At 45.2% G+C, this 17509-nt stretch overlaps 1 protein-coding gene across 1 annotated transcript; it reads right to left on the bottom strand.

Annotated features, from left to right (window-relative positions):
• Window positions 1-2941: 2941 nt before the first annotated feature.
• SH2D4A (SH2 domain containing 4A) lies at window positions 2942-12562 on the bottom strand. Its single transcript, XM_069855485.1, has 9 exons — window positions 12060-12562; window positions 11135-11294; window positions 10456-10614; window positions 8331-8394; window positions 7794-7929; window positions 6406-6622; window positions 5869-5999; window positions 4722-4942; window positions 2942-3204 (listed from the first exon to the last, which is right to left on the bottom strand). Exons 1-9 carry the CDS (start codon window positions 12232-12234, stop codon window positions 3112-3114), a joined length of 1356 nt encoding a protein of 451 aa, XP_069711586.1. The 5' UTR covers window positions 12235-12562; the 3' UTR covers window positions 2942-3111.
• Between the last annotated feature and the right edge of the window lie 4947 nt (window positions 12563-17509).

Below are 17509 nucleotides of genomic sequence, written 5' to 3'. Positions count from 1 at the left end.
TGCAGAAACCAGTTTGGCAAGAGATGAGGTTGAATCAGTGATGGAGAGAGCCAGCCTGCAGTCATTGGCCACCTCAGTGATGTGGAGGAGAATCTAATCACAGCAGAAGTCTGGCAGGGCTCTCTCGGAGGTGGAGACTGCACTGATATCAGAGGTGAATAACAACATGAGAAAGGGAAGCTGCTGTTGGCTGTGTTTCTGTAAGCCAAGTGGAGCAGTGACAGGTCTTCCAGACCAGTTAGAAAAAGATGAAATCCAAAGATAGTAGCCAACAGAACCACAGCTTTTTGCCAGGCAGTTCTCTACCTTCCTTGTCCCAGAAACAGTTTGTGATCTTTCTCAGAATGGCAACTTACAGGATCTTAGTGAAGGAGGGAATAGAGATCACCCTGTGTAGATGGGGAGCCCATGTGGGGACTTCTTGCTTTAATTTTTGATGACTGTTGCATGGTCTGGCTACAGGCATTGAGGCATGGAGCAAAATGAATTGCCACATCCTTCCAGATGTCATGATCTCTGCAGCAAGAAATTTTCAAATGTGACTACTCTAATCATTGCACAGCAATCCTTGAGGAAAGAAAGATTCTACAGAGACGCTCCTCAAGATAAACCAGCACCCTTGATTCCTGACTACTGCAAACAGTTATTTCTCCACAGACCTTCAGGGTAATTAGGATTCAGAGAAATAGAAGAGCCAGTCTTGAGGACATCTGTTCTGGCAAGGCTGCTGCCTTTGCAGTCAGTGCAGTAATGTAAATGTGTGGGTATAAAACTTCAGATTTCTTCCCTCACAGCAGAAAGGTGAAGTCTTTAAAAAACTGAGGCATATAAACACATGGATATATGTGTAAGCACTGATAGTGGCTTTCCTGGGCTCTACTGAGCCAACATTTGCAATTATATAGTTATAATATTAAGGTATGTGAAGCTACTGATCAACTGATCAGCAGGTTGAACCTTTAGGGATTCTGCTATAGAACTGAGAGCTAAAATTGATCATGTCCTACAGTCCTGCTGTGCCCATGCCAGATCAGCCTTCACCTTATTTCTGCAAGTTAATGCCCTGCCTTTCAAACTGCCTTTATAAAGGATACTTTGTCCCCTGTCTTCACCAGTCCATAGGTATACAGAACACTTCATGATTTGTCTCCAGCAGGACACTAGCTAAGGCACATTCTTCACATGAGAACAGATGCTACCTTTTCTCTATGATTTCAGAATGACCAGTCATTTTGGCTGTATTTTTCAAAAGAAATATTTCATGGAGGGAGAAAGAGGATTTTTTCCCTCTGCAAATAATCTAGCACACCCTCTCATGATTTATGTAGGTGACGTTGAAAATATCTCTTTGGTACACATGATATAATGCTCAAGAGGCTCCTTAAGTCACTTGCCCTGCCGAAGTATTTTTACTTTCAGAATCTCACTTTACATTAGGGTTTTACCTCTAGAAAGTTAAACCTGCTGTAACTGGAGTATGATTATCCCCTCTTTCCTTGTATGGAAACCACCTGTCAGCATAGTTGTAAAGTTTAAGACGAGATGGATGATTAGAACAATTTCTTTTAATCTGTATTCTGCAAAATGCAGATCAAGATAAGACTAAAGTTTTTGAATCAGAGAACAGTCTGCGTTGGAAGAAACCTTAAAGATCATCCAGTTCCAACCCCTCTGCCATGGGCACGGACAGCTCCCACCAGATAAGGCTGCCCAAGGTCCCATCCAACCTGGCCTTGAATACCTGCGGGGATGGCGCATCCATAACTTCCCCTGGAAACCTGTTCCAGTGTCTCACCACTCTCATGGTGAAGAAATTCCTCCTTATCTAGCCTAAGTCTGCCCCTCCCCAGTTTATAGCCATTGCCCCTAGTCCTATGACTACAAGCCTTTGTGAACAGTCCCTCCCCAGCTTTCTTGTAGCCCCTTTCAAGTACTGGAAGGTTGCTATAATATCTCCAATGCTTCCTCCAGTTAAGCAGAGAAGCCCTGATCCAATAGATAGAAGGGAACAGGTAAACAACTTAAACAAGATTGACTCTTGTTCACTATTTGAGGATCGTGTCTCTGAAAAACAATGTTAGCAGATTCACATCACAACCCTCAGCTGTACAGTTTGTCATAGGCAACAGCACAAGGGAATCTGGGTGAGGATGAATTTGTTATGTGATTCTGTCCAGCCTCTCCCTCAATGCTCTGAGTTATGTGTTTAGACAGCAGTGTAACAAATACGAAGAGAGAACATTACATTGAAAGAACAAGTTCTATTTTAAAGTTTACCCCAGATGTATCTCAGTAAACCGGACACAATCTGCAATAAATAGCTTTGTTTGGGAAAATAGCGTTCTTTACTGTCAAACACTCTTCTGTAAACTGTACTAATACTGATACAGGTACTGCTGCTTACATTTTTTAGTCTCTGTGCATGTGCTACTCTTTCATACAAATTCTTGCGTCCGTTCTCTTTTCCTTTCCAAAAGGTTAATCCCTCTCTATGTAGAAGGGCCGGTGTAGGATTTAAATACAGGTTAAAAGAGTGAGGATCTATATTCAGAAGCTAAAGAAGTTTAAAAACTTAACTTTTCTTGAAAATACGTCTTCACAGAGAACACCTTTCACTGAAAGGCATTGAGAGTTTGGTTAGATGTTTGTCTTGAACATCCTTGATTCCAAGGACACAGCATTTTACGAGACTAAGCTTCACATTATGCAAATTAGTATATCAAGACTGATTCACCTCTCCACGTTGTTTTGTGCCTTCAGGAAGGTATGATCGCATTCAACTGTAGATACTAATCTATTTCCCAGATGGCACACATCTCCCTGGCAGTATCTCCCTGTTCAACTGATAACTTCATCACCTCATTCAGTCCATTGTGCAGGATACATCCAGGTGTTTTGCACCTTGCTGGGCTGATGCATCCATTGATATGAGACCCATTGATATCCAGTTGATATGAAACGCCCACAATAGTACTTATCCTCTACTTTGTTGCGAAGGATATAAAATAGAGGCACTTATGGCAACCACTTCAGGTAAGCAGCAGCAGCTCTAGTTTGAAGTTCAGTCTTTATGAATACAAGCATGGGGCTTGCACAGCGAGACCGGGAAGTTCACTCAAACAGAGAGATGTAATCTGGTTCTTGATCCTCTTGGCCACATGGGTAAAGCAACAGCTCCTTCCCCAGGGAAGTGATGGGTTCATCCTGTTGATGTAGGATATGATTAAACAACACCTTTCAAACAGACCCTACCTATCACAACATCATGGGGAGGACAGCAGCCTCCCTGCTTCTGTTACAGTGTGCCCTGGGAAACTCAGGGAAGGACCCACATGGCTGACCTCTGTCTTCAGAAAACAATGTCTGTGCTCAGCACAATAACTCAGCAACAAGGCTCTGGCAGTTCTTGGAAAGAGCTGTGCTCATCTTGCAGGCATCTGCAGGTTCTGTGTTGTGAAATGCTGCTACCCTGCCTAGGAAGTGCTGGAGCGAGGACTGTGCAGCAAGCTGGTACACAGGATGGGGTGGTTGTGGACTGTGCTCCTCACGGCATTTGTGGGAGGGACAAGGGTGGATCCTGGAGTGAGCAAATGCCCTCAGCTCAGGCAAACCCTGTTCTAACAAGGGAATTCCCTAACAGTACACTTCTGCTTCCCCTCTCATTCCCTACCCCAGCGGCAGATGTATGGTTGGAGCATGGCTTCTTTCGTGGTCACCCAGTGGGTGATAAGCAGAACCTACTAGAGGACTTCAGCAGGTTCAGGGGTTCACCCTGTCCATGCCAGCTATAGTACAAGGGTTCTGTAGGATTCTTTTCAGACTGTGGGCATGGCTGTATCTTTGATATAGATATGCACAGCCAGGCTTTAAATCCTCTGGCTCTGGTACAAACAGCCATTTAGCTCCTGCTTTCAACAGTTTTAGCCTGAACTGTGAAACCTGTGCAAGAAGCAAGTTTAGGTAGCCTAGGTAGACTTCCATATAGCAAATGAATGTAGATATTTTCCTCATGTCCAATTTTGTTTAGCCATGTCTGTATTAAACTGCGCACTATTTACAAGAAACATGGAATTTAAATGAAACTTTAGGCAAAATGATTGTTCTGTCCCTGGGCAGATCTTACAGTAAAGAAATAATCCATCTGGCCCTCCTTGGAGCCCATGCAATTGCAGTCAGTACTAGTAAGCACTGCAGTTACTGTTGCAAGAATCTACCAGCTTCCTTCCTTCCTTCTTTTTTTATCTTTGCTCAGTATCACAGCTTGCCTACTTTGAGATTATAAAGATACCTTGTCCTTTTTCTTGCTGAAACTGGAGGTAAGCAGGATTTTCTGCTTACTCAGCCTGCTGAGACCCCACAACCATGAACAGAATCAAAAAAGAAAGGAAACTGTGTGAGTATGCTGTCACCCTTTATCTTATCAGCATTTCCTACTAAATAGTATGTACATAACTTTAGCCCTGTGTGCAAGGTGTCCTGCGCTCTTGAGGGGGAATGAGTCAGTTCTAAGATGTTTGAGATGTGTTAAGTCACCTAAGATGTGTCCATCAGGGTGGCATAACCTTTGGGAGCACCACACAGGGTACCCTATGGCAGCAAAAATGGATCTAGTTACTTAACTTTACAACAACTGATTCTACAACTGATTCTATTCTTTCTTGTTTTGAAGTGCCCAAAGGCAATTAAGCAAACAGTTAATGAATGCATTGCTAGGTGTTCACCTTGTGGTAGTCTACAAGGTCAGCCAGTGTTGAATGCTGTAGCTGGTCCACTCCAAGGAAGCTGTAGGAATCACTGGAGGCATCAATGAGGAAGTGTTTACATCCTTCTGCAGACCGATATGAGAGCACATAGCCTTTGATTTTCTCACTGACCCGGACCAGAAAACTCCCTGGTATTGTTTTATTCAGAAGGTCCTCTGCTTTCTTACAGGTTAGGATACCTGTTCAAAACAAAAACACAAAACTGAAGGGAGAAAAGCATTTGTGTAGGACTAGATGGAACAGTTCTCACAGGAAATCTGCTTTACCACTCCAAAACCAATCCATGGCATTTCTATCCCTTGCACTGCTTTCTTGCCCAGTAGCCTGGGAAGAGCACTATTAACATTGCTAGAAACAGGCCGTGGCCATGTGCTAAGTATGCTTTATGCTAACTGTTCCTGACTTGGTCGATTACAAATGATAAATATGCAGGGTTCCAAAGTACAGTTTCTGTGTCACAAGAGAACAGCATCGCAGTGTGTTGAATGTTGAGTCCTGTATAGCTGGGCTGTGCAGAGTGGTCATAGGTCCTGTCAGAAAGTCACGCAAGCACTGACAGCCCAGTTAAAATACAATAATGCTTTCATTGCTGTAGTCTAGTACCAAAGGAGTTTCCAAAGCAAGGAATGTGGATGTGAACGTGATTACCCATTAGAAATTGGATGGAAAGGTGATGGATAAAAAGCATGTATGGAGGGACAGTGACCTGGAGCCAAGGGTAAATGGGATGATGGGAATGGTTGGACTCGATGATCCGGTGGGTCTCTTCCAACCTGGGTATTCTATGATTCTATGATTCTATGACGTGTGCCAGAATTTCTCTCTCACCCTGGTCCAAACAGTTAGCAGGGTAACCATACATCCAGCACAGGTAGGCAGGGGTGGCACAGAGGTACAGGGTATTTTGAAGATCTGGCCTCTGTTCTAATTTTTTAGCTTGCCTTTTGTCATAATGCTAAAGGAATTTAAACTACATTCATAGATATTTAAACTGGAAAATCTAACCACCTTCAAAAAGCTCCTGGGACCAGCCTATGGCAGCAACCACATTAGCAGAAACAACTCCTTAAAGAGCTAGGTTGGGGCAGAAATGCTCAGGACTAACCGTGGAACCAAGGTGCTATTGTGTCTGTGGTTTTCTCATAGCCGGCTCGGAGAGGGAATTGCTCCTCTTTGAACCACTTGATGATACTTTCTTCGGTGGAACTGGAGATTGTCCTCCTGACTCCTTCTTTCCTGTTAGAGAAGACTGTGGTTTGTGCATCAAAGTCAAACGACAGCTTTTAAGTCATTGGCAGGACTTACCTTTTGCTCAGGAGGTTAAGAATAGCCTTAAACAGAAGGCTTACACTACTGCAGCTGTCAGAAATATTTTATGGTTTTCAGTGGACACCTAGCACAGAGGATGTATGCGCTCTAGGCCTTAGCACACTCTACTAAGTAATCCTGTTGCCCCCTGGGCATGAACAAATAAGCCTCATCACATCTTTGGCTGGAATATAGCCTGGGCTCTGTATTTTTCCCCATGGGGTGTCTCTTCCACATGAGAAGGGGAGCTAACCGTTCCCATCTCAACTATCCCATACTGGAGGAGAAGAATCTCAGCCCTTCTCCCCTCCACAGTGCACAGGGGTTTCCTTACCTAATCACTCTCCCATTCGCTGTCGCAGGAGGTAGAAGTTTAGGCTTGGGTGGGAGAGGCGGATATTGGAGTGGTCGTCGATCTCCTGCTGTGGCACCCTTGGAAATGTCTGCCTGCTTCCCTCTGTGGATGCCCTGCAGTGAAAGCCTCCTATAGTCATCCCTGGCTTGACGTGCAAGGGAGCGTCTCTTCTCATCTGCTGCCTTGGATTTCCGCACTGGAACAAAAAAGGAGTCCTACAGGAGCGAACAAGCATGCAAGTTTCAGGCTTGCTACCCTTTGGCCACCTTCCTGCTTGATGAAGTGGAAGAATAACCCATTTCGCAAGCTGAAAGATGCACACAATTGTGAGACCATTTGCCACATTGCCACATCACTTCTGGGCATCTTCTACTTATCAGGGTCCCATTCTTATTCCTTCAAGAAATTAAAAATCTGGTTTCTTTCTGGGCACCAGGTCCTTTTGTACTTGGAGACTACTTGTTCTTGGTTTGGATGCTGACTCCTGCTTCAGACATAGATTTCTGTAGTGCTTTTCATGTGAGCTGGGCAGTGGTGGGGGTGGAGGGGAGTGAAGGTGCTAAAATGACCCTGAATCAATCCTTTGAAGGATGCTGATCTTTTTTTGCTGAAACCATTACGGAAAGCCGGGTAGTTTTTTGCTGTAAAACTGTCTTGATTATCTAGGTCCAGAACATCCTGGAGCCTGTAGGAGTAACTGGTCAATCTGAGTTGGTTAGTTCTTTCCTTGCTTTTGTAATAAACTTAATATTTTTTTATTAGTAAGAAAAATAAAACCCCTGGCCTGAAGTGGAAACGATGGTACAGCATTGCCATCTACTGAGCAGCAGGGGAGGAACTGGGGAAAAAATGCATCAGGTTCTCCTTGAGGAATTGTTTGGCAGCAATGATGGATGTTGCTGCAAGTCTCCTACTGTTTGTCATTTTTCTTCCTGTTGCTGGGATTCATTACATGAGACAGTGCAGCACAGCTCTGCTTGGATGGGATTGTGATTGGGTGACAAGGAGGCCCTTTTTAGTTAGTCCCTGTCACCCATTGTCCTTGTCCTCAAGAGCAATGGTTACTGTGAAGTCCTACAAAAGGCCAGCTTCTAGTTTAAAATTAATTAACTCATCTAGTTCCTATTTGTTGCCTGTTTTAATATAGTATCTGTAGTAAATATTTTCCATTTCCCTGCCCATCTCTAGTCTCAATGCTGTGTGGACTCGGAATTATTTCTCATAATGCAGTGCTGTATATCTTAGCAGTACTCTCCACCCACCAGCTGATTATTCAGTTCCAGTGTGGCCAGAGAATGACTGAGATGATCCCACAGGCCCCTAGGATTTCACAGACCCCATAGGAAAAAGTCATCCTAAGATCTTACGGGATTCCTGCCATTCAGGCTCATTCTCATCCGATTTCTGCAGTGTCCTTCGGCTCTCTGAGCTGGGGCAGATCTGTGGTATTGCCTCCTGGGGGGCTGTGGTCTCTTCTGAATTTCTCCTCTGTGCTTCCTTCATCTATGGAAGAAAAGGTATGTTCAACTTTGTCACAGGCTAGTTTTAACCCTGCTTATTGTAGCTAGCCTTGAAATCCTAGGAACTCCATTCTTTACTGCGAATGCCTTCAATTCCAGTGGACCCTGTGTCTTTAGTACAGGTAACAACAGAGGAAGTACTGGAAAACAATCTACTAGAAATCATCAGGAACATCTCCCTCTGCTGCTCCCCAGCCTGCCAGCCTGGCTTGCTTTGTGTCATCTCTAAATCATCACACCATACATGACAGCCTGGCAATTCAGGATAGAACTGGTCCACGGAGTTGAGGCTGGTGTCAGATGAGGCTCTGAGGCTGACTGTGACTCTAGGACAAAGCCTGTGCCCTACTCAATGTTTTAGGAGTATCCTAGGTTGCTGCTTACCTGTTGGAGGCTACGCTTTCTCACATGGCAGTCTGCTAGCATCTGATGAACATCTCTGGTTTCCCTCTGGGTGGAGGAAAAAGCAATGAGAAATAAATATGGTATTAGGACCATTGCTCTTTTTTTGAGCAGCAGCTGTTTAATGCAGAAGCAGTGATGTGGAATTTATGTTAACAAACTTTGCAAGCTTTCTGTGACAAACATTGGGGTTTTTATCATATGAGGCTTAATGTGCCACGGGAAGAGAACTCAGGGGTGTCCTCTCATAAGCATCCTTAGATTTGAGGGATTCTCGAAAACATGCTTAGATTTGCAAAGCGATGCTCCCAGGGAGCAGTCCATTCCCTCCCTCCCTCTAAAGCAAGCCCTAGCAGAACCTGCTGTCCACGGCTTTACCTGCCTGTGCTTGTTCACTCTTGTGGCTTGGGTGCTGCAACCCCCTCCTTGTCAAACTGACCCAGCTAGCTCTGTATCTCATGTTTGCTCTTCCCTGCAAACCAGTCTAGCTACCCTGGCAGCCCTCACTAGCTGAGACCTGCCTTTGAAGACAAACAGTTAGACTTGTCTTTGAGCAAACACCCACCCACCTCCCTGTTGGACCCAAACTACCTCCCATAGCACAGGGAGCAATGAGTTAACTGTACTGTGCTTCTTACCAAGGACACCTTTGTTTTATCTCCATTACACACTTGGCTAATATTTAATATGAACATAGCTTTCCAATACCCCTCTCCTTGACAGGAAGCTAGGGACTTCAAATGTGTATGAAGTAGCTTGCTTTCTTAGATAAGCCCCGTGACCCCTCCAGCAGACAAAGCACAACACCCAGATCCCTCAGGTTAAATGGCAGACCTCAGAGAAAGCACTTGAACGAAGGAGGTGAGAAAAAGCCCCTTTCCGGGCCTACAAAATGGAACAGGGGTCTTTGGTCTGGATCCCTCTTTCTAATAGCAAAAGACACAGAAACCTGGGAAAAATTACTAACAATATAATGACAGAAAACAAAAGTAAAATATACAGTGCTCCTCTATTTCCATGCATAAGCCTTTGAAAGAGGTTTAGATTTTTTTTGGTGGTGGGATTTTGTGTTTGGGGGTTTGTTTGCAATTTTTTTTTTGTTGGCTGTGACTAACAGCTTCCGTTGAAAAGAAAAAAAATTCTCCCACACAGTTGCTCAACTTCAGCAAACAGTGCTAAGAAAAACCCTGTGTGACTCAGAGGCTTTTGATAAATGGAACAGCCACTCCAAATTCCCTTCAGTATTTTGGTAGCAGCAGGAGAGATGCTTTGCCAAAACCCAACCTTCAGCTATTGTGCTTTTTATACTGAAATATGGAGTGGCTGTAAAATAAAAGAATATACACTCCATACAAGTTAGCAGCAAAAGGCTGAATGAAAACTCTGCTGAATGAGATTGGACTGTTCCCATTAAACTGACAGGGTGTTCTGTTCCTTCTGTTCAACTTTCGTTGCATTTGTGGTTAATTTAACTCATCTTTTCTCAGTTCTCTGCAAATGGCTTTTGTTTGCCAGTTAAAAATTAGAAATGCTTTCATTGCCGGAGAAAAATATTTCTGTAACAAAACACTGCAGCAAAGCAGGCACTGCAGTTGGAGTTGTCCTGTGTTGTCAAGGTCATAAGCTATTTTCTAACCATTTTAGAACACTAAACAAAAAAAAGAGAACCTAAAACATGCATGTCGAAAGATTCTGGCAAAGTTATTTTCACTTGTTCATTTACACAAGTAGATGATTTGTCTGAGGGCTATGGCCTTGCATGTACAGATCCTGGGAAAACCTCCCTGGTCTTGTCCCAAAAGCCTTCCAAGCCAGCCACAGAACAGGAGGGAAAGTACTGTGACCCTTGTTTTACCCATGGAGAATGGAAGCAAGTGAATCCAGAGTAACTTATCCATCAGTACAGAGCCGATCTATGCCAGCTGAGAATAGCACTCAGACCTCCTGAGTCCTAAAGAAGAATGTAACAGCACAGCTGCTTCTGACTACAGAAGAAAACATTTTTTCCTTCTTCAAATTTCTATTTACAGCAACCAGGATTTGCTGTGCTTCCTAGATCTCAAAGCACATATTTCTGATAGCTATGGAGAAAAGGTAGAAAACTACCTTTGTGAGCTCCTGGCTTTTCCCTGTTGTAGCAGCAGCAGTTTTTCTCCCACCTTCCTTCTTTTCCTCCACAGTGCTTTTTTTATTCTCATGAAGATCTGTCTCACCCATGACTCCTTGTTGTGGATATAGAGACCGTGTTACAGAAGAGTCAGTCTCTCTAAAATGCAAGAGAGATAGGACTTAGGAACCCAAGGGAGTCACTTTCTGGTCTTGGAGCATCTTGTGAGGAAGCTGCATGTGAGCAAAGCAGTGTGATGATGAAGCGACGTGTATGCAGGCAGCTATCGGATCTCCAAATCAGGCAGGTGGAATAATTAAATTAATGACTTGTGGTGAGTTACTGTCATCCTGCTGTACATGGACACCCGTCGGTGAATCAGTGCAACCCAAACTCATCACCTGCTGCAATAACAGAGTTAGCATTTCCTGTGTTCGGCAGAAGGTACCGCACAGGAGCCATAACACAGGAGGCTTAATGAGCCAGGGAGAGCCTCAGGCTGGAGCTGGTCTCCGCCAGCATAGTGTGTACTCACAGAAAGCCAGTCTTTGCCTGCACTTTTTTCCTGCAAGCTGAGTGTGACAGTGGCAACCGTAGCCTCTACAGAGAAGATCCCAGCCTCTGGGTCCCTAGAAATACCATGTCTGCCCACCAAGTCCTCCAGCTGAAGGGTGCTTACCTGCTCTCCTTGCCTTGCTCTCTCTCTAATCTCTTTGCCCTTTGTGCCTGGATCTCTTCACAGATGGCTGCATATGGTTTGTCTGAAGGATGCTCGCCCATCACCCAGACCCAGACATCATTGTCAGCACCGAGCTTCCATGTCACTGACTTCCTGTTGGCTGGAAAAGAAGCAGCTCTTTGGCAAAACCTGTTGCCTCTGTGGCCCCATGCAGGGCCTGTGTTGCACCTGCTGTGCTATTGCCAATGGCAGAGCCTCTCCAAAAACAGCTGTACGTGGGGAAAGTTCGGCTGGGACACAGTGCACACCTCCCATTTGGTTTCACAGTACTGAAGCCAGGCCAGTGAAGGAGACATTTCTGAATCTGGGGCAATGGAGAAGACTCATCACTGTTTCCCATCTTGATTTAATTTCATAGCACTGCCCTCCCTAAAGTGTACAAGGGTAAACTACCTGCAAACAGAGCACATGGAAGAGAGGTGGGGAAAAAAACCCTATCTTCCTAGCAGCTGGCATGCTGGGCAGTCCTGGCAAGAGGACTTCAGATAAAAAGGCACAACGGGAACTCCCATGCAGATCTGGTGCCTCAGGACAGGCGTTCAAGTCCATGGTTATTTTGTAGATGGACTCAGAGGCGTCATTTAGTAGGGAACTTAATGAGATGCATCTCCTAGGAGCAAGTAAGCCCTGTCTTCCCACCTAGGACTGTTGAGCAAGGACAGAGTATCTGGTCCGGGGATTAAAACCATTACCTGTCTGGCCAAAACTAGCCAACTGCAGATGGGTTTGCTCACGATATGGAAATACAACTATGTGCCTAGGAGAAGAAATTACTCTGAAGACATATTACCTCCTATTTCTTGGAAACAGTTGACTTGGCCAGATCTGTGCCAGAGAGAGAAGCAGCCGGCAGGCAGAGACTTACCTTTTTTTGGCAGTGGCTTCTTTGCTGAAGTCTTGTCTTCAGCAGCTTCTCTTTCCTCCCACCGTCTGATCTGTTCCTGCCTCATCTTGAAGAAGAGGATCTGCTTCTGCTCCTCGCTGAGTTCTGCCAGCAGGTCAGGATCAATGTACATGTCTGATAATATCTGTTTTAGCATGGCTGCAGGTTTCAGTTACACACGTTTGTGGCGATGATCTCCAGGGATCAGATTCTCTACCTGGCTCTGACAAGAATGAGTCCCACCCCGCCTGAGCCTGGAGCAAGAATGCAGGCGTGCCAGAGTAATTATACTTCTGTCTTGCCTTTTTTTAGCTCAGACTTCCTGCACAGACCAAAAAAAGTAAATAAGTAGCTTAAAGCTGGCTGCTAAGATTCCTTGAAATAGGAGGTAAGCTCAGCTCCCACGCAGCCCCTGCCCGCTCTACAGGGAGAGCTGGCCAAAAGGAATGAGTCCTGGAGTGGGGAGGCTGTGTTGATACTCTGATAAACTGAGCTGATAGTATATCAAAAGAGAGAGAGAGCGCTGCCTGTTACAGTCATCAGAGGTGCGGCTTGGCTGTGCCTTCCTGCTGGGCAGTGAATCAGTGAATCTATGACTAGACGGCTCCTCCTCCTTCCAAAGAGGAAAGCTTTGATGATCAAAAGCCCAGTCTACCCTCATTTTACCAAAGAAAGGTGAGTAGGACTTTCGGCACTGCTTCTGAGGTGGGAGTGGGAATTCTGGTGTGCTCCTTTCCATCAAAGGCAGCCTCGTGACAAGTCAAGGTAGTACAAGTAGTGCAGCTAGTTTGAAGAAAGACAACTTGGATGATCAGCAGCTGAGGATCTGAGGCAGCTCCTGGTCTGACGCATCTTGCTGATGCACCTTCCCATGCAGTGAGCCTGGCATGGGACATCCCTGTCTGACAGGATGAAGCGGATGGGAAGAAAGAGCACCCTTGTTCTTGCCTGGTCATGTCTGGTGCACACCGGCAAGGTACTATCACCCACACAGCTGTGCTTTGTGCCAGTGTATTTACACTCACAACAGGGGTTGCACTGAAAAACTGTGAGCCTTCCCGTCACTTGAGAAGGTGCCAAATGAGAAAACAGAACTGTGGACTTAAGACCTTGAAACCAACTCTTGTCTTTATCTTATCTGGATAAACTTGGGGAGATCAGGAGGTTAGTTGGCAGCACTTTCAGTCACACAGGGAGGCTGACAGCCACGTACAAAGAACACCAGAGCAAGATGGATGGATGGCCAGGGGCAGCAGAGGCTTTCTGGACAAACTTTTGGGAAATGCTGCCACCAGACTATACACAAATAAAGCCAGTGGGATTATTTGTGTGCTTCTGCACAAATCCTGGGAGTCTAAGGAACAAGCACCCTTGTTACACAGCTTGTGACATAGCGCAGTAGGTGGGAGGACAGAGGTTGATCAGGAAGTAATGTGGAGGTGCAAAGAGCACAGTCATGGCAGAAGGACCTGTGCCAGGGTGAAGTGACAGTATATATTAAATCTTGGAATCAAATTGGTTACTTACCTTACAGGAGAACTGCTGGATCCCTACGGACCCAACTGTTGGGAAAAAAGACTTGGAAGCACCTTCAGCTTCAGATTATGACTGCTTGGCTTATGCCAAATAAAGTAAAATCACAGAAAAGAAGGTGGTAGAGCAGCCAACAAGAACAATACTGAAGCTTTCCAAGGAACACACACAGAACACATTTAATTAGTTGAAATGGGGCAGTAAAAAGCATTACTTCATAAAGTCAGACTGGCAGGACAATACTGCTGCATTGGACCACCTTCCCCTGTCTCATCTGCATGCTGGGATCAGGCAGGCTATCCCAAGCATCCCCTGACTTCTGAACATGGCTTGCTCTAAAACTGCTGTTTTAGACAGTGCTGGCTGGAGCCCCAGTGCAGTGAAGTCCGCACAAACTTTCAGCAGAGCTTGAAAGGAACTTGGAGCAGAAGAGGCAAGATGCTCCCCAAGGACCTCAAGGCGTGGGCAGAGTAGACCACAGTCTCAATATAACATTAGCTGCAGAAGAGGCCAGGAGCAGGAGTTCCTGGGAATGTGCAGTGACCAGAAGTTGGGGATGAGCCTTCTCGTTTCTGTTCTGTTTCTCTGGTTACTGTATATTTCCCCTGTTAAAAATGTTAACTTAATTCCAAAAGTGTGGAGCTGCTGTTCCAAATTTGTATTGCATCTTTTAAAATAAAAATCTTTCTTGATTTAAAAAAAAAGATTTTTGGGGGGAAATGGTCTCATCTGGGCAATGCTTTCTGAAATAACAGAATTGTTCCAGCTCCGCAGCCAAAGGATCTTGCCATGGGGGGTGGCAGCTATAGAAAATGAAGAGCTTTATGTGGGGAGGGTGTTGTTGTGCTGTCGCTTGTCCCTTGGGGTACCTGAGCTGTCTCTTAAACTGCAGAACTGGGAGACACTGCAGGATGATTGCTGTTTAAGCTCCACTGCCTCCTGCTCTTAAGCTCTACCTGAAAGAGAAGCCATTTGCAAACACATCAGGGTGTCAGAAAAGCCCCTTTAACCGGAAATGGGTCCCTTAAGGTTTTACTTGTGTTTTTTTAAGATCACTTAGATACAGGACAGTAGGAAGGACAAAAATCTGGGGGCATTTTTTTTAGGAAAACTGATGTCTTCAAAAGGCTCTGCTTGTAAGGAATGTAACAATCCCTTTGAGCCAAGGTGTGTTTTGTTTGGAGAAACCACCAAGGCTTCATCCTTTATAGATCTGAAACAGCAACTGAGTTGGATGGTACCTCTGGGCATGGTCTCACCTTCATGGTGTTACAGAGATGCCTTCCATGGGCTGGCAGAAGTTAATCACGATGTCTAAAATTGAAGGCGCTTTTACCAGGAGAGACTTGCTGCATGTAGAGAGGTGAAATGCTTTTATACCACTCAGGTGAAAAGGTATAATTTGTAGCTTGTGTGAGCCAAATACCAAGAGGTTTTTTTAAACAGGGGAGGGCGGGAAGGCCGGACATATGGTCAGGCTCTGTTTTCTGGCTCTGGATCAGCAAATTACTTATTCCTCAGAAACTCCTCAGGACAGTTGCAGTTCACTAGCAATAGGGGTGCTTGGAAAAGAGGATGGACAAAAGTAATCCAAGTCCTTGTGACAGCTGAGCAGAGGTTGTGTGCAGCTCTGTCTGGTAGGAGCAGCTGGAACCAGCTGGAAGTGCAGATCATGAGTTTGAGTCCCTCACCCTGCATCTTCATACACTGACGAGCATCTGGAATCCACTTCACCATCACGTCAGCCCTCCTCTTCACCCCTCCACTGCACAGGAATTATTGGACATGGCTCAGAGTGGTTTATGTTGCAGAGTTAAAATCTGTGGTGGTTAAGCAGTGTTTCTTTCCTCATCTCTCCCAGTACCACCTCTTGGTGCTTTAGGTGCCCTTCTGATACCAAAAATGCCAACAAATAAAACTCTCAAAGATTTGTTTTGGAGTTATAGAAAGCAAGCATCCTTCATCAGGCCTGGGCAACAGGAGGCAGTGATCCCATAAATTGTGTGCAATGAGACAAAAGCTGGGGACAGAATAGATTTCCCACATACATACATAAAATTCCCTGGAAATCTTATACCTATTCTATTATTTTCTGAGGTCTAATTCTAACATTGTTATGAAAATTCACAACAGTCAAAACTCTTCTTATTTTGGAGCTGGCTCCAGCACTACTTGACCTTGCCTTTCAGATTAGGAAGAATTCCAAACAGAAGTGATTACAGAAGAAGAGATATCTGTTCAGCACAAATTGTTCCTCACACAAGGCATTATCATCTTCAAAGAATAGACCATATCGAGGAAAGAAACTGTCTAAAAAAAACATACTCTCAGAGAAAGAAAACATGCTATCGGAGGAACACTCTGTAACTCTGAAAAATCACAACAGCTTATACAAAAATTTACTGTACCCTAAATCAAGATATTCCTCTTATTTTATTACTTTGTTTGGGATGTGTGCTTCTGCCTTCAAAGGTTCCTTCAGCCCAACTCCTTTGGATTGACTGGGTTATCTGTTTCCTCCACAGCTCTTGGGAGACAGAGATCACTTGTAATGATTGCAAGTCTTTTCTTAGAATCATAGGATGCTTTGTGTTGGAAAGACCTTAAAGACCATCCCGTTCCAACCCCTTTGCCATGGGCAGTGACACCTCCCACCAGACCAGGCTGCCCAAGGCCCCATCCAACCTGGCCTTGAGCACCTCCAGGGATGGGGCAGCCACAGCTTCCCTGGGCAACTTGTGCCAGTGCCTCACAATGAGAATTTCTCATTGTGAAGAATTTCTTCTGAATGTCTAGTCTAACTCTTTGTCCCTCCAATTTAAAGCCATCCCCCCTTCATCCTATCACTACATGCCCTTGTAAAATATCCCTCCCCGGTTTTCTTGTACGTCCCCTTCAGGTTCTGGAAGGCCACTATAAGGTCTCCTTGGAGCCTTCTCTTCTCCAGGTTGAACAACCCCAACTCTCTCAGCTTGTCCTTGTACAGGAGGTGCTCCAGCCCTCTGGTCATCCTTATAGCCCTGAGTGCACGTTGCCAGCTCATGTCGAGCTTCTCATCAACCAGCACCCCCAAGCTCTTCTCCACAGCTCTGCTCTCAATCACATCATTCCCCAGCCTGTATTGAAACCATGGACTGCCTCAGCCCAGGTGTAGGACCTCAGGAGGTTCACACAGCCCCACTTCTCCAGCTTGTCCAGGTCCCTCTGGATGATGTCCCATCCCTCCTATGTGGCAACTACACCACTCAGCTTGGTGTCATCTGTGAACTTGCTGAGGGTGCACTCAACCTCAGTGTCTATAAAATTGATGAAGATATTAAACAGCACTTGTTCCACTATGGACCCCTGAGGGACACCACTTGTCATGGACCTCCATCCGGACTTCAAGCCATTGACCACTACTCTCTGAATACCACCATGCAAACAATTTCTTATCCACCCAACAGTCCACCCATCAAATCCATATCTCTCCAATTTAGAGAGAAGGATGTTGTGGGGGACTGTGTCAAAGACTTTACAGAAGTCCAGATAGATCACATCCGTTGGGTTTCCTGTGTTCACTGCTGTGGTTACCCCATCACAGAAAGCCACTAGGTTGGTCAGGCAGGGATTGCCCCTGGTGAAGCCGTGCTGGCTGCCACCAATCACCTCCCTGACCTCCATGTGCTTTAGTGTAGTTCCTAGGAGGATCTGTTCCATGATCTTCCCAGGCACAGACGTGAGGCTGACAGGTCGGTAATTCCCAGGGTCATCTTTCCACAGATAACTTTTAAAGCACCAGTTATTTTAACACTGGGAAATCACATAAGCACTTTGAGAGGTTTACTGTATGTCTTTTTAGCAACCACTTCATTAAAGATCTTAGGAGCTGTAAGTCCTTGTAATATTGGTCATGGCGT

Source organism: Phaenicophaeus curvirostris, chromosome 4, assembly GCF_032191515.1.
Source record: "Phaenicophaeus curvirostris isolate KB17595 chromosome 4, BPBGC_Pcur_1.0, whole genome shotgun sequence".
NCBI classification, from domain to species: domain Eukaryota; kingdom Metazoa; phylum Chordata; class Aves; order Cuculiformes; family Cuculidae; genus Phaenicophaeus; species Phaenicophaeus curvirostris.
The sequence above is the reverse complement of the archived record's forward strand: the minus strand, read 5'-3'. Positions and strand labels throughout refer to the sequence as shown.